The sequence below is a fragment of the Ricinus communis genome, chromosome 9 (assembly GCF_019578655.1).
Source record: "Ricinus communis isolate WT05 ecotype wild-type chromosome 9, ASM1957865v1, whole genome shotgun sequence".
In the NCBI taxonomy this organism is placed as follows: Eukaryota; Viridiplantae; Streptophyta; class Magnoliopsida; order Malpighiales; family Euphorbiaceae; genus Ricinus; species Ricinus communis.
The window spans coordinates 4,996,007-5,021,275 of NC_063264.1; the positions used below are offsets into that span (position 1 = coordinate 4,996,007).

At 35.6% G+C, this 25,269-nt stretch overlaps 5 protein-coding genes and 1 non-coding gene across 10 annotated transcripts; 3 read left to right on the plus strand and 3 right to left on the minus strand.

The window, feature by feature from the left end:
• Positions 1–117: 117 nt before the first annotated feature.
• Positions 118–3,573, minus strand: LOC8265700 (probable folate-biopterin transporter 8, chloroplastic). Its single transcript, XM_002518161.3, has 2 exons — positions 2,707–3,573; positions 118–1,861 (listed from the first exon to the last, which is right to left on the minus strand). The coding sequence occupies exons 1-2, from the start codon at positions 3,212–3,214 to the stop codon at positions 711–713; spliced, it is 1,659 nt and encodes a 552-aa protein (XP_002518207.1). The 5' UTR covers positions 3,215–3,573; the 3' UTR covers positions 118–710.
• Positions 3,574–4,541: 968 nt separating this feature from the next.
• On the minus strand, positions 4,542–6,548 carry LOC107261176. Of its 2 annotated transcripts, none has more exons than XM_015718570.3 (3): positions 5,714–6,548; positions 5,181–5,354; positions 4,542–4,984 (listed from the first exon to the last, which is right to left on the minus strand). In XM_015718570.3, the coding sequence occupies exons 1-3, from the start codon at positions 6,446–6,448 to the stop codon at positions 4,844–4,846; spliced, it is 1,050 nt and encodes a 349-aa protein (XP_015574056.2). In that variant the 5' UTR covers positions 6,449–6,548; the 3' UTR covers positions 4,542–4,843. The 2 variants fall into 2 exon arrangements, with proteins under 2 accessions (XP_015574056.2, XP_015574055.2); XM_015718569.3 differs by having other exon boundaries at positions 4,542–4,987.
• Positions 6,549–6,669: 121 nt separating this feature from the next.
• Positions 6,670–6,742, plus strand: TRNAK-CUU. The gene has a single exon. It is a non-coding gene; the product is annotated as a tRNA-Lys (tRNA).
• Positions 6,743–6,853: 111 nt separating this feature from the next.
• Positions 6,854–10,362, minus strand: LOC8265698 (haloacid dehalogenase-like hydrolase domain-containing protein At2g33255). Of its 2 annotated transcripts, none has more exons than XM_002518159.4 (6): positions 10,128–10,362; positions 9,287–9,779; positions 9,155–9,197; positions 8,824–8,884; positions 7,540–7,674; positions 6,854–7,289 (listed from the first exon to the last, which is right to left on the minus strand). In XM_002518159.4, the coding sequence occupies exons 2-6, from the start codon at positions 9,642–9,644 to the stop codon at positions 7,128–7,130; spliced, it is 759 nt and encodes a 252-aa protein (XP_002518205.1). In that variant the 5' UTR covers positions 9,645–9,779; positions 10,128–10,362; the 3' UTR covers positions 6,854–7,127. The 2 variants fall into 2 exon arrangements, with proteins under 2 accessions (XP_002518205.1, XP_015574095.1); XM_015718609.3 differs by having other exon boundaries at positions 10,032–10,362.
• Positions 10,363–10,618: 256 nt separating this feature from the next.
• Positions 10,619–19,382, plus strand: LOC8265696 (DEAD-box ATP-dependent RNA helicase 13). 3 transcript variants are annotated; one of them, XM_048379078.1, is made up of 16 exons: positions 10,619–10,936; positions 11,543–11,782; positions 11,936–11,986; positions 12,077–12,249; positions 12,350–12,544; positions 13,353–13,529; positions 14,219–14,607; positions 15,499–15,679; positions 16,500–16,622; positions 16,715–16,831; positions 17,102–17,206; positions 17,707–17,847; positions 17,950–18,015; positions 18,556–18,714; positions 18,935–19,016; positions 19,120–19,382. In XM_048379078.1, exons 1-16 carry the CDS (start codon positions 10,756–10,758, stop codon positions 19,146–19,148), a joined length of 2,409 nt encoding a protein of 802 aa, XP_048235035.1. In that variant the 5' UTR covers positions 10,619–10,755; the 3' UTR covers positions 19,149–19,382. The 3 variants fall into 3 exon arrangements, with proteins under 3 accessions (XP_048235035.1, XP_048235034.1, XP_048235036.1); XM_048379077.1 differs by having other exon boundaries at positions 10,620–10,936; positions 19,143–19,382; XM_048379079.1 differs by lacking the exon at positions 11,936–11,986 and having other exon boundaries at positions 10,622–10,936; positions 19,143–19,382.
• A 3,435-nt stretch (positions 19,383–22,817) lies between these two features.
• Positions 22,818–24,967, plus strand: LOC8265695 (ammonium transporter 1 member 1). Its single transcript, XM_002518156.4, has one exon. The coding sequence runs from the start codon at positions 22,996–22,998 to the stop codon at positions 24,502–24,504; it is 1,509 nt and encodes a 502-aa protein (XP_002518202.1). The 5' UTR covers positions 22,818–22,995; the 3' UTR covers positions 24,505–24,967.
• The last annotated feature ends 302 nt before the right edge of the window (positions 24,968–25,269 follow it).

Here is a 25,269-nt window from a genome sequence, read left to right on the forward strand (position 1 = left end):
TATATCCAAGTAATTAGTCTTGCATAGCACTAAAAGAAAGTAGAAAATTTCCCACAGAATAACCAAGCAAAATATCTGCAGTTAAGAGTTCTATCGAGGAATGAGAAGACGATGATGTTAGCAAGCACAAAATACCATTTGAATGGCTTTTCTTCTGAATGATGATGCTCTTTGAATAAACAAAAACAGTAACTTTCTACACTACTGAATTCTCGAAAGGCAATTACAGAGAAGTGCACTACAACTACAGAAAAGATTTCCAGAGAATCAATTAAAAAAAAAAAAAACCTCTGCCGGGAGACTTCAAGGCAAAGCACAAGAGAGGAGATGGTAAAGCTCATTTTGATACCTTCTCACTTCTTGCTCAATCACTGTTGCTTAAGCTGCCTCACAATGCAATTCTCAGCAATCAAAATTCATTTCGCAGAGAGCACAAAAAAGCAGGTACTGTAACCTAAGAAAAATATCTTGAACTTCTTACCTAACGGATCACAGACCTGAGAAATGCACATTTAAAGAGCAGAAGTACTGTTTGAATAAATTGATCACCTTTTGTAGGATTCTTGAATCATTCATCGTGCGATTTCAGTCTGACCTGTGGCTAAATAACTGAAACTGACTCATGGCACCTCAAATTCTCAGGAAACGTGATCAATCCAGCAGCATGAACACAACAGATCAACTAGACTTGACCATGCCAAGTAATTCTTTTACCTCTGTGTCTCAGATTCTCTTTCTCTCCTGTAAACAAAAACTGAGCCTAACACAACTCTTCCAATTCTTCTATTTCTTCGAGTTCTTTTACTCACACTTCTCTTTCTTTCCTTCTCAATAATGGGCTGGGACGGTACTTTCTGAATCCATCCCAACGGTAATAATGCTGCAATGAACTGTATCAAAATTCCTATAGGCAGACCTGAATAATCACCAGCTGTTATTCCCATCAAGGAAGCTAATCCAACACCCAGAAATCCACTAAAAATTGATGAAAAACATAATGTTGACGCTAAGAACGATGTGAGAGATCCTTCACAACCTTTTGGACATATACTTGCCAATAGGACTGAAAAGGGAAGAAGCTTAAACTGTGCAAGAGTTTCTGCTAAACCCGAAAAACAACAAACAAATACCTCATTGGGAATTCCAAGTCTGAGATTTATCTGTCTCACTAGAATAAAGTCAAGAAGAAGAGAAAAGGCATACATAAACTGCACGGCAGCTATCAATTTCCTCATCGGCACTTCTTTCCAGTAACGATCATAGAGTACAGTCATGGAAAGAAGCATCAATTGGCCAATCACTCTTGACATTCCAATAAATGAAGGATCAAGATTTAGACATTGTGTTTGATAGCAAAAGATAGAACCTGAGAGAATTGGAACGATAGCAATGGAGGCTACAACCCAAGTAAGAGGGCAAGAAATGATGCCTTCGCGTAATGCTGTTTTAAGATCACCTAGCTGTTTCTTGAAGTTATCCCAGATTGATTTCTTTGCAACATTATGATATGATGATTGTGATATACCAAGAGACTCCTCCCTAGATGTTGACGAAATTGCAAGTTGAATAGATAATAGACCTGCAAATATGAGAAACATGCTTTTGGGTGGTGTTTTCAGTAAACAGCAGCCACCAAGTAAGTTGCCTAGGATTCCACCAACTGCTAAAGCCATAAATGCATAGGATTGAAGGCCTTTCATTTTGTGCTTTTGGCCATACTCCGCAACAAGGGCGTCATTTGCGACTTCTGCAATTGATGCACCAAGATTACCAAGAAGAATGCATGCTAAAAGGCTAGGGAGGGTTTCACGGGTAGCTGGGATCAAAGCCAATGGACCCCAAGATAGGACCTGCAACAATACTGAGAATTGATTTCTATCAGTTTTCACTACTTTGATTGATCAGCTGGACTCTGAAAATTAACAAGGGACTTTGTCTGGTTATAACTTCAGATCTTAGATCAATAAGCTTCATGTACTTAAAATTGTACTTGCATATATAGTACCTTATCTCCCTAATGGATGCTATGTAGTCTATTTAAAATATAATTTTCACCCACAAAAGTAAAAGAGTATCAAGTCATCAGAAACGTGAATAAGAAGGGGAAGATAGCATAATATTGATCTAAGAAATTGATGAAGATATAGGTAGACAAAATCTTTTAAGAAATCCCAAGTCTGCACATTCTCACTATTTCTAGATTTGGATCATGTACAATTTTAAATCCTTGGTTTTGTTCTGCCATGTTACATAAACTGTGAACCTTTTGAAAAAGCCAAATAAAAGTTCTCTTTTTAGGACTTAAGCAAACCTTTACAGCTTGAGCATCAATAATACCAGTAAACATCAACAAAGGAATCGACAAAGAAAAAAAACATACACACACTATTCTGAGGAATCAGTGCAGCTAACTTTTATTTTCCAATACCAATTCCTATCATCACAAGGTTTGGACATGGAAATAGACGAACAGAATCTTAAGAAGCAAGATCAATACAGGGGCAATACCAAACCAAGAAAGCTATCGAGACTAATTTAAAACAGAGGATGCAACAATAAGCTTAATTCATAAATGCGTTGAAACTATAAAATAACAATTCAAGATTAAGTAAACAAAAGAAATAGAAATTGAAAAACTGCAAAACTTGATATATTTGAAATGGCCAAGATAATCTAAAGAAGGAAAAGGAGATAGAAGGGAGCTACCTCCAATGAGAATATAAGGTATTCTGTGAGCACCGCCAATATAAACAGCATCAGTGAGGATTCCATAGAGAGGCTTGGCCACCATGGGAAGGTTACCAGAATGTTGCACAAGCTGCAATAATGATGGGTGCAGGTTGAGATGGTGGGCCATGTGAAAGTTGAGAGCTAACCATGGAAAGCACCTAAAACCTTGCACCCAATAGCCAAAACCGCTTAATACAGCCATTTGTTGGCTACCCACCTGAACAAAACCTCTCTTCTCTTCGTATCCTCTGCATGTATTATTATCTTTCTTGGAAAAAACCGGACTTTGAGTTATTACTCCATAAAGATGGGTTCCTGGTTTTGCAAGCTTGTTGATAGTGTTAGGATTTTGATTGTGAAAGGAACATTGAATAGGTCTCAAACGGAAGTGAGATAATTTTGAAGTATGTAAAGGGAGATTTGGGTTTTTCGGAAGGATAGTGGATAGTGGGTTTTTAGTAGCAGTTGATGAAGGAACCACCATGGTTCCGAAAGTAAGAAGTTTCCAACGTAATATTTGACCCAAAGAAACAGGCTTTTGTTAAGTTTGCTTGCGAGAAAGCAAGAGTGGTGGATTAGAGAGAAGAGATTCTGCATAAGAAGGCAAGCCCACTTTATGAATTGCTGAAAGAAGAAGAAAGAATATAATATTTTAGAGACAGAGAGATCTAGAAGAATGGAGGAAGCAAGGGTTTTGTACATGGCAGGAGACAGAGTGAGAGAGAGAGTATTCTAGCCCATGATACCTTTTTTTGTTGGTTTGCTCATTGTCATGGGGATTTGAAGGGACCAATTCATAGTGGGGTCTTAATACAGAAGGGTTAGATTTGATGAGGGACCAATTCACAGTTTACCCAATCAAGCACCATATAAATGAATGACCATGACAACAGATGTTATGCGAACCGTTATTTATTCAGGACAAAATTACATGTCAGAATCAGAAAAGCCTTGGTTATTCTTTTCTTTCACCTGTCTCCAGGTTTTAATTTTTTTTTTTTTTTGGCAGGTAGGATTGGTTCCCTTGTGACTGAAATTTGTCTTCCAATGTTTTGCTATAAGAGCTCAACTTTGTATTACTTAATACCTGTTTATCGACTTGAATTTTTCAAGCAAATGTTCAAGTCTCGTTCGGCCTATTATTTGGTTCTTTTTGTGAAAAAACAGAAAAAAGTTTGCCACATAATTAAAAAGTATATTAATATTCACAAGGAAATTTACATTTAAACGGAAATTTTCAGATGAATTTAAAAATAATTAAGCTTTAAAATCTGTTAAAAAACAATTAGATGTTTTTTAAATTTACAAATCTTAAAAAATTATATATAAATCTGAATTTCTCAAACAACTCAGGCTAACTGGATGAAAACCAAACCCGTCAACAGTCTACTGCCACTTGTCATACAGATTAACCATATGGACTCAAAAGTCCTCCCCATCTTCTTTTGTCAAATAATTATTCAAGGTTAGTCAAATAATTAACTGTTGAAAGGTAAAATTTTTATCTAATATTTCAGCAGAAATGCCACTTCTCAATAAGCCAGATCAGATAAAGAGGGTTCTTGATGAGCCAATGGCAATGGCCGCAGAAAGAGAGGATCAGGAGGAGTTTAGTTGCTGGCAGACACAGACTTGAACACAGGTCTATCAGTCTTCATTAATAAACCCATTACAATGTGTCACCAATCATCTCATGCTATGAAAAGACACATGAAAGGTGGATTGTATATTATTTATAATAACGAACCAATCTGAAAGAAATTTACATACAATTCAGGCATGAGAAATGGAAAAAGTAGACTCGTACAAGATGAAACAAATAAAATCCATTTACTATTACCTTTTAAAAATTCTAAGAGATTACAATCAACAGAGCTGATATTCTACCCATATTACGACACAGTTGCAAGAAGATGAATAGTTATTCATCTAACTTTCCTGACAACGTGATATGGTATCATCTAAAGATATGCTATGAAAATAGAAAATAAGAAACCTAGTGAATGACTAGATTCAGTAAATGATAAAAAGGGTTTCAACTCAGAATCTTAGGAAAAGAATTGCAGATTAAATCGAAATAAGTACTGTTTCAGAAGCTGGTATCTGATACAGTCTACATGAGCTTGTAGTAACAGTCTTTTCCAGAGAGGAGAATCTTATAGCCTTTACTGCAGGGACATTTAAAGTTAATGGTCAAGCACTCTCCAGCCTTCTCCACACAAACAGCTTCTTCAATTTCTGTAACCAAATCAGCCTGCTAAAATAGAGGAGAATATATGCATTCAGCACCAAATTGTCAAGTTAAAAACAAACTGGTTTTCCGTAAGTTTATGAATTTCAAAACTCAATAATACCATGGCCAAGCGTAATCACACACTACATACAAACTTGCATTTTCATTTTTCTTGACAGTCAAAAGAGAGTTAAACAAAGACAATAATAGCATTTACCACTGTTGCATTAGTATCTTCAGTGCCTTTATCTTCTTCATACTTTGTTGCAATAGTATCTTTAGTGTCTTTATTTTCTCCATACTCTTCACCAGTCGCATGATGTAGATTAGGCAGATACTCATCCCACCAGTGACTCATCTCCTTAATGCAATCCCTCATTCTCTTCAGCAACTGTCATTATCCACAAATTCCAAAAAAGAAAAAGAAAAAAAGAAATACTCGCATCAAAAATAAATTCCAATCACTGTTATCACAATCAACAATATATAAACAAGGATTTGACATCCAAAGCACAAACCTTTAACCCAATCATCAACTCAAACAAACAAAGCACGAGCTTTTAACCCAATTGTCAAATCACACATAAAAGCACAAATCTTTAACAGAATTACAAAGCAAGAAAAAAGAACAAATTTAAACAACAATACCGTTACTTCAGAATCAATAAGAAAACCAATTTCTTGATTGTAAAGAGTCCGCTAAAGATCAAGAAATCAATAGAAATCATTAAAACCCAGTGACCCACAAACCTTATAGTTAGGGTCAGCATAATCACTAGAACTCGATGACCTAGAGAGGCTCTTATCAGGAGATGGCTCGGAAACAGTCCTCCTGAGCAAAGGCGGCCTTGGAGGTAGAGAAGCACTTGTTGCCTTTGAAACAGGAGTTGTAGCAGTAGTTTCCCCTGCCATCTGGACACTCTCAGGAGGCGATTGTGGAGTCTGGTTCGATAAAGATTCCAACTGGTGGCCCACTGGTGGCTGAAGAGGATCCGAATGGCAACGGCGCAAGACAGGAGGAGAGAAAGCCGAGTTGCTGGGTGATCCAAAACCAAGAAAGGAAGAGGTGGAAGGAAGTGTGATCTTGGAGAAATCACGGAGAGAGGGAATAGTGGTGTCAAGAAAGAGTTTCTTTGGTTTTTTGGAATATTGATAATCTTGTGGTGGTGGGTCCAAGAAAAGAGCAGTTGGGTCAGGAGAGCGACGTTTGTTGTTACTGTTGTTGGAAGAGAAAGAAATGTTGTTTTTGGTGGTGGCCGGAAGAATACGAGAAGAAGAAGAAGAGCCAGAACAGCCACATGCGCTGCATGGAGTATGGTAGTAGGTGGTGGTGGAGGCCGAATCAAGGCGGAGAAGGTTGAAATCAATGGATTCTTCGGGGTGGTTTTCTTGGTTTTTGGTGGGCTCGTTGTTATTGACGATGTCGTCGTTCTTAATGGTGGTTGTAGCGGCAGTGATTTCAAATTCTTGACCGTGTTCACTCATTTTCTTGAAAGTTGTTTAGTGATCGATGTTTTCCTTAACTGTTTCTTGATTAGTTTTCTCTGTTGGGGGTGAAAGAAAATTGCAGGAATTGATGACCAAATGAGAGAGGGAAATTTGAGGGGTTTTATAGAGCTGAGTCACAGATCGTTTAAACGGAACAGACTTGGCGCCAAGTGAGAAACAAATAACAATAAATTAACAGGTACAGTACTAGCATGTGAGCCCGTCTAGCTCAGTTGGTAGAGCGCAAGGCTCTTAACCTTGTGGTCGTGGGTTCGAGCCCCACGGTGGGCGCTTCGTTATTTTTAGTTTTTTTTCCCCGAAACTTGGAGCATTGACAAATATAGATAATGGATTAATAACATTAACGCAAATTATCTTAATAAACCAAAAACAAAAAGGGAATTTGAAGAAAATCTTCTTTTTGCACTGGTTGGAACCCAAATATACAACTTGCCAGCATGAGTATTTGCAGAGCTAAATACACTATACAATGCAAAAATAACTAATTCTGAATTTGCAAGTCACCAAGTAATTATCCACAGCTCAACACTACTACCACAACAAAATACAGTGAACTCACTCCAGTTTAGGAGATAATGTAAAGTTAGGCTCCTCTCTTTGCTTTTGTTGGTTTAATACCTCCCACCTAACCTCATCTTCTATCAGGCATTCAAAATTATGCCATCAAATCAAAATTCGTCTCCAGCAGTGATTGAACCTCAGCCAGGGAAGCCACCTTGAAATCTGGTTCTACCAACTTGGCAAAATCAGAAGAACCATACCTCCCCTTCTCGTCCAGCAAGCACGTAAATGCTCCAGCTCGTTTCCCACAGACCATCTGTAAAATCCACATAATCAATTACCCTGTGAACTCACTAATATCCAAAACCGGCTAATTTGTCATCAGAATCAGAATAAGTGCTTAACAGGAGCAAGAAAACATTTGCCATATGATCTGCACATTGATTATATCTGTGTGCAGCCTGTTCACAAAGCAGCAGCAGAGCTTCTTTGCTAACGATTCCAAGACAAGGAAATGACACTCATCAAAGCGACTGAAAATAAATTTCAAGAGAAGTCATGCTCACATCATCTTTGAGACTATCACCAACCATGATGACTTCATCAGGCTGAACTTCCCACGTTGAACATATATGAAGGAGAGGAGCTGGGTCTGGCTTATAAGGACGGAACTCCCTGCTTAATGCTGGAGAGAACATCACCTGCAGCAATGAGACATGGGAGATAATACTAAGAATCTATGTAAATCTCTTTGGCTAGCCATGGTCTTTTTGAAACTTGAATATAAATACATTTTCATTTCAACCTAGAAATGTCAGATTCGTATTGAGGCATGTGAATAAGAAAAAGTTCAGGTGTCCAGCTACAGAAATACATTGTATCAAGAAGCTATGAAGATCCTCTTGTGTTCTTATTAAAATATCATCTCAGATGGTTCATATGATCATATGTTCCAGGAAAACTAAAAGCCAGAAGGTATGGAAGAGTGCAAGTTATAGTGGCATATTGGAACGCATAAGATGACTTGATCACATGTAAGTATCACAGCATCTTTCCAACTCCTTGTGAAAAGCTTTTTCCGTATCAGAAGGATCTTAAGAATGCTTTGCTAGTGTTCCTTCCTCACATTTAGACAGCTCTCTGTAACTATCAGAATCTATTACCATTGACCGACTGGTAACCACCATCTTGAAAGGAAAATGTCAAGAAAAAATGTTCCCATGCAGAGGATGCAAGTAAATGGAATTGGGGACACTGCGTTTGCATGTTTTCTGCATACAGATCACATAAGCCATTTACAAAAGGGACAAAAAGTGCTCACAAGAAGCATGAATCCAAAGTAGAAACCAGGTCAGCCTTCAGCCTAGAGCAAATTAGACACTGCTAGCTGGCGTCAGAAAGAGCACCTTCCAGACAAGGTGTTTTTGAGTCGTCAAGCTCAAGGGACAGAAGATTGCAGTTCGAAATATATCAAACCTTTAATAGGCTCTATGTTCGGGAAGGAAAAGCATGAGGAAGCTCTGTGTTCACTGATTTTGAAGTTAGAAACACATAAAAAAAGTTTATAGTAGCATCATGAAGCTCCCATTCCTTGAGATTCATATTCTATGGTCCTTAGGATGAATAGAAACTGATCAGTGTTACTGATTTACATAGTTAATATGAAAATAGACTGGTTTAGCACTCATCTTACTCAAATACATCCATCACAAGGATTCTCAACTTAAAAGACAATACTTTGAAGCACTTGAAAATATTATTACAGCAGTTGCAAAGATCCCAGAGTATAAACTTAATATTACATTTTGACAGCAGATTGTATAGGATAATACAAGCAAATTAGAACTCACCCCAGATCGTAAATGAAAAAGATCCACAGCTTCCTTCACATTTCGAGTAATTAACCCTCTTCTGTATTTTAAAGAAAAAAGAATGAAAGAAACCAAACATTTTATCACTGCCCCATATGCACATTATTAAAAAAAAATTGCTTCAAACACAATCACCGACCATGCTAAATTTTGCAAATAGAAATCATATTATTTACAACAGAACATGTACTGTACAATAAACCAATCACACCAGAAAAGGACCCCACATTGCAAAGGAAACAATAAAGATCAACAAATTTAAAACAAAATTGTAATAAGATAAAGAAATTTAAAATACAGTAACTTTGACCTTATTTTCTTTGAATCAAGAAACCCACACAGCTCTACAGCACCTGCAATTCAAAAAATTGAAAATTGGCCTATAAAATTAAACACAAATGTGACGCAGTATCATTAACAAGAAACAAATAATGAAGTTAACCAGGCATGATTTGGAGGCGATCGAGTCCCTGGCGTTCAAAATCAAGGATAGTTTCATAAGCTTTGCGTTGCTTATCAGGAGTCCATTTCTCAATGTGGTGTAAGATATCAATACCAGAAGAATTTTCAGCTTTAATTCTACGATACTCATCGTCTCCCAGAACCGCCTTGTACATTGCAGCGAAATCGATGACGGGAACCGTTAGGGTTCCGTCCATGTCGAAAACGACGCCACGTAAGGGGGATTTGGTTGTAGTGGCGGTGGTAATAAAAGTAGACATGGTTAAGTGCGGGATTGGAAATTGGGATTTTGAATAAATTGAAGTGAACAGTAGGGATTTTGAGAGAAGTGAGGGCATGGATTGGTAATAAAGACAGAGAGGCAGTGTTCTATTTCACTGTGAGTTTAGAGAGAGAGAGAGAGAGAGAGAGGAAAGTGAAGACAAAATGATGCATATGCATAATCTTGTATCAAAATATCGAATGTTCGGTACCTAACAGAACAACAGACACAGACGAAAAACAGAAACACAAAAAAAAAAAATATCAAAAATTTGTGTATATAAAAAAATAATTCATTGATAACAGTTAAATTACCCATGGTTGATCATTTCAAAGAAAAAAAGAAGGGTCTACCGATTTCGGTTTAAGATATTGATAAACAAAAAATTATAGATGTAATTAAGCGATAACTGACATGTGTCTCCCAGCATATAGCATTTTTCTATCCTCAAAATGAATCTTACCCACAAAATTAAGAGCAGAAAACCAGTGTTCCAAATCAAACGAATACTCTTAGGTTGCATGTGTTTGGTGATATACTTTAGGTATAGCCTAAGTACCTGGTTCAACAATCAGCTTCTTGTCTATAATGGTGATTGAAAGTGCAGGAGGTTGATGAACTATAACAGGTAAGTAATAAGCAGGTGCAGCATCATTGGCAAGACCCTTTGTCTTGAGAACCAAGAGAAACCTCCAAGTGGTATATATACTGCTACACTAGCAATTCTATGGACAAATCTGATAAGGACCATAAAGAAGCAGGGTCAGTTCAAAAAGGTTAACCTCTTGTCATGCATCGCAGAAAAGTTTCCAAACACTCGTTAACCACCTTTTCTTTTACCATTAATTTGAGGGTGGTAGAAGATTTAAGTTAACCAAAAATTTAAATGAAAAAATTAAGTTTATAAACAATTTTATAATAATGTAAGAGTATGAAAAAAAAAGGATTAAACCTGAGTTCAAACTCGCCAAGCTCAGATAATAATAATAATAAAAAGAATACCAAGCTAAAATAAAATTTGTATAAAATGATAAAATATGATAAGCCAGGGTTAGTTTGCTGGACCTTCATCAGGCGGTAAGCCCATTCCTAGATTAAACGACAGCGCGTAAGTTCCTACAAAAAGAACTAAGAAGCTCTCCCTCTCTCCCTCTTTTATCGAAGTTGAGCTGAGAAACTGTGCTTCCATGGCCGCCAATTTGTCTCCTCTTGAAAAATTACCCAATTCAAACAAGAAGGTAAAGAGGAAGAGAAAGAGGAATAATGAAGACCCAGAACTTGAACGATTCGACTCGCTCTCGTGGAATTCATCTTTATCAGAAGATGATCCCTTCTCTGGCTTTGTTGGTTCTCACGAGCTTGAAGGAGGTTCTCTAATTTAATCTTTCTTTCTATGTGGTTAATGAGAAAATGGAATTATGGTTTGGTAATTGAAAAGTTGGGAACTTGGTCAGTTTGGACTAACTGAAAGAGTGTTTTCAATTTTTGTTTCGTTTTTTTTTTTTTTGCTTACACATTTTTACCATGGACGCAGCTATACATTGTGTGTTTTACAGTTATTATGAATGAATGATACTTTGATCAATAAACCATTTCGCCTTTCTTACTTTGATAACGACATGGGTGAAGTCCTTAATCGACTGGACAATTAAGGAAAACAAACGCAAAGCATAGAAACGAGAAGATACAAGACTCATAAGACCTCTGTTTTATCTTGCTTAAGCTTTTGAAGCTTTTCATTGAATTCAAACTAAACCAAAGTGTTTGTTGCTGAGAAGTTATTTGTTCAATCGTAACTTTTATCAGAAAGCAAATGGTATCTAACTTTGATTGCAGTTTTCTCATTGCAATTGGTATGCTGAATTTCTTTAAACAGATGATTCTTATGTTTAGAGTTGTTCTGTGTCTCTATTTATATATATATATAGCTTTGGCCTGAATTTTTTTCCTTTATCCAATACTGATGATATGTAGGTTTTCTTTCACTGGAAGAAATTGATGAGGTTGATTATGGTTTTGAAATTCCTAAACCTGAGAAAGGGAAGACAGGGAAAAAATTAAAATCAAAGAAACAGAAGCATAATGATGCCGATGGCAGCGTTAAGGAGAAAGAAAAGGAGGAGAAGACTCTAGAAAACGAGAAAAAGAAAAAGAAGAGGAAAAAGAAGAAAAAGAAGGCAAAGGAAACCCAGAAAAATGAGCAACCTGCAGCTGGTTAGTGTTTTCTCTGTTTGTTTACAACTTTGCAGCTTGATGCAGTCAAGTTAATTTTTCTGTTTGTTTGTTTGATTCGGTTTCTGTGTCTTAGAATATATTGCTTTGATAATTTACCAATTGTTGTTAGCTAATATATGTTATGATCTTCAGGTACTATATCTGTTCGATGGCAATTTGCCAAGATTAGGTTCTTCATTTTAAGTACTTTCTTTGGTGCTTGTTGATTTGTGTATTTGCGTTCATAGTAGCTTGTAGATTTATTAATCTGTGAATTATGTACTGTTAATATAGTGAGCAATGGCGAGGATGATACTGATGGAGAATCAGTTGATGAAGCTGAATTCCATGCATGGAATGAGCTGAGACTTCATCCTCTGCTCATGAAATCAATATACAGACTTGGGTTCAAGGAACCAACACCGATACAGAAAGCTTGTATTCCTCCTGCAGCACATCAAGGGAAGGTCAGTAAATATTATTATCTTGCTAAATGTATTCTCCAAGGATTATTGTTTGGATGGTACTGTTTTCTCTGGTATTCATTGTTTTGCTTTCATGAGACAGGATGTTATTGGTGCTGCAGAGACTGGTTCTGGTAAGACACTTGCTTTTGGTTTGCCCATTTTGCAACGTCTTCTAGAGGAAAGAGATAAGGCTGCAAACTATTTGGATGAAATGGGTGAGGAAGCTGAGAAGTATGGTCCAACAGGCCTTTTGCGGGCACTCATCATCACTCCAACAAGGGAGCTTGCACTTCAGGTGTGCTGAACTTTTGTTTTTCATAGTTGATATCTCAGTTGATCCAGTAATATGGTGAATCGGAATATGTTTTGAGTTGCTCTCAAGCAACGTTGGTTGATTCTTGGTTGGATGGTCTTGTGGCTTTGGCATAACGACTTAAGAGCAAGACTGTAGGGCATTTTTAACATGCACGCACAGTTGTACATCATCCTAGTATCTTGTTGTGATTTTAATTGTGTTAACTCCTTAGGAGAAATGGACTTGAGTTAGACTTTTCTTTTCTTTTGGCACTGAAGGGATAGATCTTTCTATAGATTTTGAGTAAATGACATTCTCATAAAAAAAAAGAAATCAATAATCACAATGAAAGGCATTAGGAAACTGAGAAATTGTAATTTAGAAAGGCTATGGTGGACAAGGTGGCTTCTTTTAAGAATGCTAGAGAAAAGGCAGGATTAGGTATTCGGAAATAAAATTCTGTTCTGCAAGTAGTACATGAAAGTTAATTCCAACATTAGTCAACGTAGTTTTGACCAGTCTCTAAGTTCCTAATATGTATTAGCTAGAAGGGTACCCTTTGGGTTTTCCGAGTGGAAGATTTTCATTTTCTTTTAATTTAGAGTATAAGATGGTTCCTAATTCTTGTACTGTTCTTTATATACAAAGGTTCAGCTGGATATATAAACGAAACAGTATACCTGGTTATGAGTTTCCTAACTGGCTCTTATATTATATGGACCCTCTTGAGTCTTTTTTTTATCCTTTTTCCCTTCATATATTATTTTATTAATAAACACTCAATTTGATTATTTTGTTTCTTTTCCAGGTCACTGATCACCTTAAGGAAGCAGCTATGGGTATTAACATTAAGGTGGTTCCTATTGTTGGTGGGATGTCAACAGAGAAGCAAGAAAGACTTTTGAAAGCGAGGCCTGAGATTATTGTTGGAACTCCTGGTCGTTTGTGGGAACTTATGTCAGGAGGAGAAAGTCATCTTGTTGAGGTAAGTGGTGACCCATGATATACTGAAAGCGGCAGTGCCAATCCAGATTTGGCTTTGTCCATGTCAAAAAGTAGCAATCTTTCGTTGCACCTTTTGGTTCTTTAAATATTTGACTGCCAATGCAGTATAGCAATTGCTCTCTCTCTCTCTCTCTCTCTCTCTCTCTCTCAACTGTAACGACCTGTCCCATTAATAAATTATAAGTTTCTAACCAAGTGAATGTGAATCTATAATCAAATTCACTCTCTCTCTAACCTGTCCCATTATTGAATTATAAGTTTCTAACCAAGTGAGGTAAGTGTGTGTGTGTGTGTGTGTGTGTGTAAGTGTGTGTGTGTAACAACCTGTCACCATGTCCCATTAGTAAATTATAAGTTTCTAACCAAGTGAATGTGAATCTGTAGTCAAATGCCACTCACAGCAGTGGCCTGCTGGTAGTTAAACTTTTAGGATATAAAGCATGTTGCAAAAGATGGCAGAACTCTTAAGTTTTGTCGGTGAAATAGCCATGTATTGTGACCTTCAAGGCTGTGTCTTGCTAGGTGGAGCCGAGAGAAAGAAAGGACCAGGATAACCATGCATGTAATACTGTAATGTAGCACTCAAAGACCATTCATAATCAGCATTTCACATGTTGTTTGGAGGTGTTATTTGACCTTAATATTTTTATTTTTTTTCCATTTATGCAGTTGCATTCTTTGTCTTTCTTTGTTCTGGATGAGGCTGATCGAATGATTGAAAATGGACATTTTCGTGAGTTACAGTCAATAATTGACATGTTACCTATGGCCAGTGGATCTGTTGAAGGGCTATCTCAAAATACACAAAATTGTGTGACTCTCTCAAACTTGCAAAGAAAGAAAAGACAAACCTTTGTTTTTTCTGCAACTATAGCATTATCTACTGATTTTCGAAAGAAGCTGAAGCGTGGTTCACTAAAACCAAAGCAATTGACAGCTGATGGACTGAATTCTATAGAAAATCTCTCTGAACGTGCAGGAATGAGACCGAATGCTGCCATCATTGATTTGACAAATGCATCAATCCTAGCGCATAAGCTTGAGGAATCTTTTATTGAGTACGTACTTCAACATATTTGGTGTATAGCATCTGACACCTGAATCTCTGCAGATATTTATTGTATGATTCATTTTAGTTGTTCACTGTCTTGATGCATGCAAATTCTGTGGGTTGCTTCATTTAGACAAAATAATTCATGTGCGGATGACATCATGATATTTTTTGCTTTTTTTCTTTTTTCTCTATGAGAGTAATAAAATGCAAAAGTGTAATAGCTTGGTTTGGGGTTTAAGTGACCACATCATGCTGAGATTCTCACTATTTTTTATGAGCAGTTTTAGAATTTGTAGTTTTTTCTTCAAATGTTGAATAGCAACACAGTATTGCAGCCTTCTTATTTTAAGTTTTTAAATTGATACCCCCTTGCGTCTTTTAAAATAGGCACCACTTTACACATATTATGAGCTTATAGCATATCTCCTGTTGTAGTTAGTTACACCTGCACTGTAAAGTTTTGATACTCTCGTTAACATGATATCAAACACAATGATAACCAAATGGTTGGAGAATTATGATTACTCAACCAACATATTATAATAAACATCTCTATTTTTTTGCATGCCCCTTGATAGAAAGGACTTAGCTGGATATGCATCTTCAGCTCATAGGTAACATATATACTCAGGATGGCATGGTCAAACTCATTTTTCTATGATGATTTAACATTCCCAGATATGAAATGAGCCAAAATTTGTTGGTTGTGACCTTTCTTTGTTTTCTATGTTTTACTTATGACTTTGGTGCGTTCTTAACTTCATGAGTTATCAAGGCCCCAACTGCATCTTTTTCTTTTTGTATGCAGGAATTGTATTATTTTTGTAGTATTAGTTTTATTTGATAGCATCAGTCATGAGTTATGTGCCTCATTCTTGTGTGCATCACTTTGCAGATGCAGGGAAGATGATAAAGACGCTTACCTCTACTACATATTGAGTGTTCATGGACAAGGTCGCACAATTGTATTCTGTACATCAATTGCAGCTTTGCGCCATATTTCTGCCATCTTGCGCATTCTTGGCATAGATGTTTGGACACTTCATGCTCAGATGCAGCAGCGAGCTCGTTTGAAGGTTTGTGATTTTCTTTTTCTTTCCCATTATGATGTAGTATTGGTTTTTTTTTGCTGCCAAGTAATTCAAATATAATTTAAGCAGTTCTAGAATGTAGACTTAGGGTTGTCTATGTGTAAGAGGCAATAGTAGATAGTTTAGCTTGACCAAAATGAAACAACTTATTGATAAACAGATGCAAATAACCCATTCTAGATACAAAATTAAAACAAAAATATTGTGGCTATTTATCATTTACCAAATCTGGACATTACTGCATACATCTCAGCTGGTGTGCCTAATGCAGTCACCCTGCTTTCCTACATGGGTGACATGAAAAAATTTCTTGTAAGCTTCCTGATTGTAACTGTTACTCTGAGCATGCAAGCCCTTAAGATGCCTAAATGGATTTGTGAGGTATTAGTTTGATGTATTTTATACTGCTCCTGGGACTCACTGCATAGGATCATCTCCTATTGTTACATTTAGCATGAATGCTTAACCATTTAGGACATGTTAAGTTTGTTAGAAGTTACTGTCTGAATGGAAGAGGAGCTTAGAGAACAGTTACCAAGTTTAGTGGCTAATGAATTGTTGAGTCTTTTTAAGGAGTATTCATTTGGTTTGACTTAGGGTATGCTTTATTTATATCTTACAAAGTTGCCTCTTTTTGGTAAAGCATAATAAAAGAAAGCCACTAAAAGCCATTGGTTTTTACCTGTTAATCTTCTACCAAATAATTTTTTTTTTTTTTATTTTCCATCTAAAGTATGCAGTGACTTCTGTGTTCTTACTTGTATGCAAACCCCTTCTCCCTTCTCCCTTCTCATGTTCAATGCAGGCAATTGACCGTTTTCGTTCAAATGAACATGGTATACTTGTTGCCACTGATGTTGCTGCTAGAGGACTTGATATTCCTGGTGTTCGAACTGTTGTTCACTATCAGCTCCCTCATTCAGCAGAAGTAAGTAAAATTTAGGATGCTGTTAAGATTTTCAGGACTTTCCTTTTTCTGTTTCCTTTAATTTATATTTTGTATATGTCCTTTTGTTTTAGGTTTATGTCCATAGAAGTGGAAGAACTGCTAGAGCTTTTACTGATGGATGCAGCATTGCTTTAATCTCATCAAGTGATACTTCAAAATTTGCTTCTTTATGCAAATCATTTTCAAAGGTAGTGTCACTATCAAAGAATTTGTCTATTCTTCTTGAAATTGAGAACATAATCAGCATAGTTATGCATTGTGTTCCTCTCTCTTTTTTTCTCCCTCCAATTAGTTATCTTTGACAGAGAAGTTAGAGTGCTGCCTGAGGTGTTGCTAAGCAAGACATCAGATTCTGCTTGCATAAATTAACAGCAGCACTTTGTATTATTGCTTTTTTAGATAACTTTTTTGCTCAATTGTAAAGTTACTGCTTTTGATTGGATCTTCTCTTCATGCAGGAAAGCTTTCAAAGATTTCCTTTTGAGGAATCATACATGCCTGAGGTGATGAAACGATTGTCTCTCGCACGTCAAATAGACAAAATAATGCGAAAAGACTCACAGGCATGAAATGAATCTCTTAAACATGATGCTTTGTTATTTACTGATCACTATGCAATTATTTTCTGTTCTGTAGAAGTGAACTAGATTGAGTTTGATGATCCCGGTCCTGTGTGAATTTTCTTGCTCTCATGCTCATTCCTAAACTAGTGTTACTATGTTATAGAGTTTAGTTGTCATTTTCTTGTTTTTTTCGTGGTTTTGGAATGAATTTATTCAGAGCCAGAGTTTTAATTCAAAATTTACATCATCTTTTCCCTCTGTCCCTTGTTTTTCTTTTCCCCTTTTCTTGTTTCATTTACGAATTATGATTCATTACTGCAGTTTATTTTGTTGTCTCAACTTTAATATGCAATTTCTAGCTTTTGCTGGTAATATGTGTTTTTACCTATAGACCAGGGAATTATTTCTGCTTGCAAGCATTTCTTACATCTTTAGCTGTGTCTAATTCCTGTGGTATCACTTCTGCTTCCTTCTTAACTCGAATGTGCACTCTTCTCTAGGAAAAGGCAACGAAAAGCTGGTTTGAACGGAATGCGGAATCAATTGAGTTAATGATGGAGAAAGATGACAGTGAGGATGAAAGAGTAAACAATCATAAGCAAAAGAAAATCACCTCCATGCAATTGAACAAATTCCAGCAGGTTTCGTTCTTGTTTAAACTTTGAATTGCCTTCACTAAAATCAGAAAGTTCATTGTCCTTAATGAGCTGTATGGATTAATTCTTTTATATTTTAAATTTCAGGAGTTAAATTCTCTGCTTTCACGTCCACTACAACCAAAGTCATTTTCACATCGCTACTTGGCAGGGGTAATTATTGTCTGGTTTTCCCTAAATTCTGTTACCAGTTTTGATTGCCCATATTCTTCATTGAAGAAGTACTGGTAATTGATTGAAGCATTTGTATATATACTGCTAATTTGAGGTCTCAGAAAGGACACCCCCACATGCATCTATGAAATATTTCCTAAAATACTCTCTTTGGAGATTGACTGCAATATTCTTCTCGGAACTCCTAGCTATTGCTAAGTTCTTTATTTAATTTTGAATCTAGACAGCATAATGTGAAGGCTGTTTAAACCTCAGCTGCTTGGTTTAGTCGGTAGGGATCATAATTGTTCACATGTTCATAATTGATATCTCATGGTGCTTTCACATGTAATCTAGGACATGATTGCATGAACAGTCCTTCTCGCATTAGGGGCAGAATTTTTGAGCTGGTTTGGTTAGTGTCTCATTTTGCATTTGGGTAGTACTTCATTGAAGCCCTTATGCACTCTACTGAATCAAGTGAAGCCTTTCGAGTCTGAATTTTGTGGACTTGGCCATTGATTTCAAACTTTATTACAGGCTGGTATTTCACCTCTCTTGCAACATCAGTTAGAAGAATTAGCCAGACAAAAGCTGGGCAATAGTGTAAATTCCAGAGATAACAAACGAAGAAAATTGGTGGTTATTGGTCAGGATTGTGTGGAGCCACTCGAGGCACTTCGAAGTGCTGGTCATGAGGTAGCATATTACGATCTCATGATTGCTTTGTGGTATCGCTGAATTTTTCAGAAGGTTCATATGTAGAGTAATTTGCTTACAGGATAAAGCTTCCAATCCTCTTGGTTTCTCATCCGTGATAAATGTGTAACAAAAAAACATATAAAGATTCATGTTGCATAGGGTGTCTTGTATGATTCCAAGCTCAGGCTTTCATGTTGGCTCTTTATCTCACTCTTAGGTGCGTATGGATGTGAAAGAGATGGCAGAAAAACGAAAAAGCATGGAAAACTTCAAGAGGAAAAGGAAAGAGGAAAAGAAAAGTATGCTTCCCTGTCTCACATTCTCTCTTCTTCTACTTTTTTTACATATATGTATATCATTTTCAGCCTGTAGACTGTAGATAGGCTTATGCAACATTTTCAGTTTTCTCAATATCTCTGTTTCAGGATTAAGAGATCAACGCAGGAAGCAGAAGAAAAAGTTGACAGGAGACAATGAGTAGAATAGCAACTATCCTTTCTTGTTTTCCTTTTCCAATTCAATTTTGATACTTAACAAGAACTGCATACATCAACAAAAAAATTTTGTTTCTTGGTGTAAAATATTCTGTTGGACAAAGTTTAAAAGCAAATATGTAATCCGTTATCATGAACATACAAATGAGCTAAGACTTGCAATTTTATTAAGTCAGCATTTGTGGGTAGGTTATTAAATTCAAGATAAAAGAGGATGGCTTAACTTTTGTCAATTTTGAGCTGATTCATTCTGATTGATGCCACAGCTATGACTATGAGCTGTGCCTTTCTGCTCTCTGCTTTGCCCATAATTGCATACGGCATTACAATTATTCAATGGTGACTTTGAGTTTCTGCTGCTGCTGCCCTTTAAATAAATATCTATGAATTCCTCCAAAATAGTAAGGAAATGATGCATGATTACGTAAAATATGTGCTCTTAATTGATTCTTCTGACTTCTATTTAATCAGTCATCTATTTGTCTTATTTATTTATGAGGAAATCAATCGTACTATTGGTTGAGTAAACTAAAACAGAAGTTACATTGGTCTAGTGCGATTGCGACTGAGGCTGCATGCCGTTCATTGCTGAAGGCATTTGCTTGTAAATAGCTCGGTTGACTTGTTTTTATTATTATTTAATACGTATTTAAAGATTTATTAATCCCCATGACGAAGGAAACTTGTGGGCCATTTTCAAAAAGTCAACTGTTTTGATGAACAATTTACATCCTTCCATTTCTGAATTCAGACTTATATACTTGGATTTATTATCAGTGCATTCTTCGTGATTTTAGGTATTTTTTTTTCATAGAAATCTCAATTTCAATAAATTTAAAATTTTAAAATTTTAATAAAAATTTATTGTCAAATCAATTAATAGAAAAATATAAAGAGAGGTAACATTTAAGGAAATAAACATTAAAGGAGTATTAATTAATTCTGAAAAATATAGAATTCGATTCATACATATTATTAAATAATCCTGAGGGGGAGATAGTAAGTTTTCGGCCCCACCAAAAAATATCTTCATTCTAAGAATGGAGTTATTTAATCACCAAATTTGCGGTTTATGTACGGAATGGACCATCAAATCGTGTGCCCAAAAGTATTGAAATCAAGCATTTTAAGTACTAATCCCAGAGAATCTTTACCACAAATAAACCAACCAAGTACACTAATTATACCTGCAGAATCTAATTCTTTATTTTTCATATATAAGTGATTTTTTTTTTCAAATTAAAATATTCGCTTATTGCCAAATTAAATTAACAATCTAATTCACTATTTAAATATAAATTATTATTGATACTTTATAATTATCAACTCTTGCTTCTACCTCTACATTAGAGTTGAGAATATTGAAACTTTATAATTTTATTTAGTTATTGAAAATACTTTGATTAAGAAATGTAATTATTGGTATACTATACAATACAAATGCAATTTCTCTCACTATTGACGCCACAAAGAACGGGAATTGCAATATATACTATGTTCAATAATAAGATAATTGTATCCATTTTATTATTTTTCAACAAAACACACTAGATGTTTACGACATGTCGTATAATATTATTGACTCCTTAAAACCTTGGTTTTTAATTAAGTTAGTTTGAATCTTAAATTTTAAATTTTAATTATGGCCACTTTGGAAAGGCAGCGAGTCAAATTGCTTTTTGATTCTTTTAAGAAAATAAAAATTACTTTTATAGTAAAGAAAGAAATTTTTTATTATTTTCTCTCTAGAAAAGTTTATTAAAGAGCCTTCGGCGTTATTTTTGCAAAACTTATTTTTTATACGGATGGAAATTAATCTAAAAAGAAGGAAAGAAAATAGATAGAGAATCAGTTTTAATATTTGGCTAATAAATTTTTTTAAGAGAAAAAAGAATTGAAATGAAATTATTTCCTTTATTTCCCTTGTAAAAGTTAAAATTAATTACACTCTAAGTTGAAATTTAAGAAAAATTGATTAATAGAAAAAAATTAAAATCTAATTAAATTATTTGTTTATTTCTATTATTGTAATAAAAGAATTCAAAAATTAATTCCTCTCCCTTCTTTTTAATAATTATTTCTATGTAACTAAACACAAAATAATAAAAAAAAAAAAAACTCTTTTATCTTTCTTTTAAAATACCTTTCCCTCTCTTTGCTTTTTCATTGTCATGCACAGTATTAAGAAAAATTAATTTTTTTAAAAAATTTTGAAAATTAATTTTCTAAAAATTAGGTAAATTGGGTTTTTTTTTTTTTATAAGTATTTTACAAAAGAAATTGCTTGTTTAATACCATACACACATTCCAAACAGCTTCTATTGATAATTACACAGGAGTAAACACACAAAGCTCTTCTTTCAGAGCAATTGGGACATGTGGTGTGGGCATTCACCCCAGAAACTCTTTGCACGAGAAGATGAACGTACTTAAAAATAAGGTTCTGTAGTTTTAATTTTTGTGAAGGCGGGTGCATATGGAGGATTTGTGCACATAAAATCATGGGACTGAACTTATCTGCACGGAAATGGAACTAAGAGTGGGGATGTTTTTAGCCACTGGTGTGACGAATGGTTTAAAAATCCTTCACAATCTCTTTCACCGTTCTGGAACTTAAAACCTTTTTCTTATTTCCAGCCTCATCCGAATCCATTTAGCAAATTATTTATGAGGCAATTAATAGCTTTATAAGATAACTATATAGTAACCCACCACAGAAAAACTATTAATAATATGAAAGCATGTATTATAATGGGTAGTAATGTGGTGATGATGCTAACCAAATTCCTAGTACCTATTGTTTTGCATGCTTTTCCGAGGTTTCACTCTCACCGGAGAATCTGGTAAAAGCTGTAGGCCAACAGTTTTCAGATTCCCCCACACCTTCGCTGCTCTGCTACCAGTTATCTCAGTCAAACATACTCAAGTTATTTCTTCCCCATAAAGCATGGTATTCCAAAATTAATGGCATTAAATACTACCTGAATTTAGATTTAAGCAACCCACAAAAAATATCATCTTAATTTTAGTTTTAAAATGAATAAATTTATTATTACGAGAAATAATAAAAATTTAAGAGATATATTAAAATTATAACAAATATTTTCTTTGTATATAAAACTTCCGTAGTCTATGAATATCTTATTCAAATATTTTTATTTTTTTTTGAGTCCTCTGAAAATACTTCTTTATATTTTTTTTTCATTTTATAAATAAATGTTTAACTCCAATTATTTTCTTAAAATATATTTAATTATTTTAAAATATACTTTTCTATAAAATATTAAAAATAGTTTTATATTGATTTGTAAATATTTAGTTTTACAAAACCGAACGAATAAATATTTAGTTTATACGTATTTTGTATATTTTATATATAAAAAGTATTTCTCTTACGTTATATAATAAACTTAAAAAACTATAATAATAATAATAATAATAATCAAATTAAAAACTGAAGGAATAAATAAATAAAAGAATTGGCGAAATGATTAATCATTAATGAAGTAAGCAATGGAAGAAATTAGGTTTATAAGATAAATTGATCGACGCTTCTATTAAGCGGACATTAATGAGGACTAATGATGACCGAGAAATTAAAAATGTGAGAAAGGAAAAGTCGTCTCATGGTTGCCAATTTTTCTTCCCTATAAAAATGGATCTGCAACTGCCGTTTCCTTCTATAACTCTCTTTTTCTCTCTATGCATTTATATTTTTCAAAACCGTCTTCTTCATAACTCTCCTTCTTAACACTCTTCACCTTCTCCCTGACCCTTCATTTCCATGGCTACCATGGCCTGCTCAGCCAACGAGCTGGCCCAGCTCCTCGGTCCCAACATCACCAGCTCCTTGGACGCTGCCAACTTCATCTGCTCTAGATTCACCGCCTCCGACGACAACTTTGCAGCCACCAGATACGCTGTTGACAACACCTACCTTCTCTTCTCAGCCTATCTTGTCTTCTCCATGCAACTGGGTTTCGCCATGCTCTGTGCTGGCTCTGTCCGCGCTAAAAACACAATGAACATCATGCTTACCAATGTCCTCGACGCCGCAGCGGGTGGGCTTTTCTATTATTTGTTCGGTTTCGCCTTTGCTTTTGGTGGTCCGTCCAACGGGTTCATTGGAAAACATCACTTTGGTCTTGAATCAATTCCATCTTCCTCTTTTGATTACAGCAACTTTCTTTATCAGTGGGCTTTTGCTATAGCTGCCGCTGGGATTACTAGTGGCTCTATAGCAGAAAGAACCCAGTTCGTTGCTTATTTGATATACTCTTCTTTCCTGACTGGGTTTGTTTACCCGGTTGTTTCGCACTGGTTCTGGTCTACTGACGGCTGGGCTTCTGCTTTTAATAATGACAATCTATTGTTTGACAGTGGAGTAATTGATTTTGCTGGATCTGGTGTTGTCCATATGGTTGGTGGAATTGCTGGGCTTTGGGGTGCTTTAATTGAAGGTCCAAGAATTGGTCGTTTTGATCATTCAGGTAGAGCTCTTTCTTTACGTGGACATAGTGCTTCTCTGGTTGTTCTCGGCACTTTCATGCTTTGGTTTGGTTGGTATGGTTTTAACCCGGGTTCTTTTAACAAAATCTTGATCACTTACTCTGGCACGGAAGCCTTTTATGGTCAGTGGAGTGCAGTTGGTCGAACCGCGGTCACAACCACCTTAGCCGGTTGCACCGCAGCCTTGACCACTCTTTTCGGTAAGAGAATTTTGTCTGGTCATTGGAATGTCACTGATGTGTGCAACGGCTTGCTTGGTGGCTTTGCTGCTATTACTGCTGGTTGCTCTGTTGTTGAACCATGGGCTGCAATTATATGTGGGTTTATTGCTGCTTTAGTATTAATTGGGTGTAACAAATTGGCCGAAATATTTAAATTTGATGACCCATTAGAGGCTGCGCAGCTTCACGGCGGTTGCGGTACTTGGGGAGTGATTTTTACTGCTTTGTTTGCTAGAAAGAAGTATGTGGATCAAGTTTATGGAGTGGGTCGGCCATATGGGTTGTTTATGGGCGGTGGGGGAAAGCTTTTGGCTGCTCATGTAATTCAGATTCTTGTGATTACCGGATGGGTGAGTGCTACAATGGGTCCATTGTTTTTTATTCTTCATAAGCTCAAGCTTTTGAGAATTTCTGCTGAAGATGAAATGGCGGGTATGGATCTGACCCGGCATGGTGGATTTGCTTATATTTACCATGACGATGATGAGTCTCATAAGCATGGAATTCAGTTGAGGAAAATCGAGCCTTCATCAGCAACTCCTAATAATAATTCAAATGTTTAATTAGAACAAAATCAAGAATTACATTCTACTCTTTTCTTTTTTTTAATGTAGGAGGGTAATTGTTAAATGTTATCTTTTAGAATTTGTGTAAGATAGAATTGAATATTTGGTGGGTGAGTGGTGGATAATGAAGACTTGGACTAGAATGGTTTGTTTTCTATGCATAATTATATTAATATTTGTTCACATGAAGAATATGAAATCAATGGGTGTCTAATATATACTACCTTTTCCTTTTTTTCTTGGGTAGGGGAGAGCTTTGCCACAGGTCATGGTGGAAATGCTTTTGTTTGTTTTTCTCTAGGCTTTTGAATTGTCAGGATATGAAGGTGCAAATTGGAACGAGTGGCTAGCTGTTGGTTGTGGAATTGTATTTTATATTTTGAAAGATTTATCAAGTCATCATCAAAGCAATAGAAAGCAAGCAAACAAAACCAGTTGGATATGATATTTTGACAAAGCATAACATGTGTTTGGATTTATTCATTTATGAAGTCATGTCTTGTAGCTTTTCTACTGGGGGCTACCTTTTCTTTTCCAATTGAGGAGGAGAGAATCTTGTGAATGATGCAATAAAGTTGGAAATGGTATATACTCTTTGAATCTTCCTAGTTCCTGCTGGAGCTGTGCTACCATTCGTGTCTGATTTGCTTTTACACTTTCTGCATTATTATTATTAATTATTAATCATTAATCATTAATATGCTATGCTGATAATTTTTATGATAATTAATTAGATTAACTTTTTTTTTATGGGACATAAAT

Excerpts from the sequence above, each read along its gene's own strand:
- LOC107261176 (XM_015718569.3), bottom strand. The coding sequence starts at position 6,448 with ATGAGTGAACACGGTCAAGAATTTGAAATCACTGCCGCTACAACCACC. Across the intron at positions 5,355-5,713 it reads ATGCTGACCCTAACTATAAG|TTGCTGAAGAGAATGAGGGA; the intron begins GTTTGTGGGTCA and ends GGATAATGACAG. Across the intron at positions 4,988-5,180 it reads AAGATACTAATGCAACAGTG|CAGGCTGATTTGGTTACAGA; the intron begins GTAAATGCTATT and ends CCTCTATTTTAG.
- LOC8265698 (XM_002518159.4), bottom strand. The coding sequence starts at position 9,644 with ATGCCCTCACTTCTCTCAAAATCCCTACTGTTCACTTCAATTTATTCA. Across the intron at positions 9,198-9,286 it reads TCGCCTCCAAATCATGCCTG|GTGCTGTAGAGCTGTGTGGG; the intron begins GTTAACTTCATT and ends TTTGAATTGCAG. Across the intron at positions 8,885-9,154 it reads CTTGATTCAAAGAAAATAAG|AAGAGGGTTAATTACTCGAA; the intron begins GTCAAAGTTACT and ends TTTAAAATACAG.
- LOC8265700 (XM_002518161.3), bottom strand. The coding sequence starts at position 3,214 with ATGGTGGTTCCTTCATCAACTGCTACTAAAAACCCACTATCCACTATC. Across the intron at positions 1,862-2,706 it reads ACCTTATATTCTCATTGGAG|TATTGTTGCAGGTCCTATCT; the intron begins GTAGCTCCCTTC and ends ATCAATTCTCAG.
- LOC8265696 (XM_048379077.1), top strand. The coding sequence starts at position 10,756 with ATGGCCGCCAATTTGTCTCCTCTTGAAAAATTACCCAATTCAAACAAG. Across the intron at positions 10,937-11,542 it reads TTCTCACGAGCTTGAAGGAG|GTTTTCTTTCACTGGAAGAA; the intron begins GTTCTCTAATTT and ends GATGATATGTAG. Across the intron at positions 12,545-13,352 it reads CAAGGGAGCTTGCACTTCAG|GTCACTGATCACCTTAAGGA; the intron begins GTGTGCTGAACT and ends TTTCTTTTCCAG.
- LOC8265695 (XM_002518156.4), top strand. The coding sequence starts at position 22,996 with ATGGCTACCATGGCCTGCTCAGCCAACGAGCTGGCCCAGCTCCTCGGT.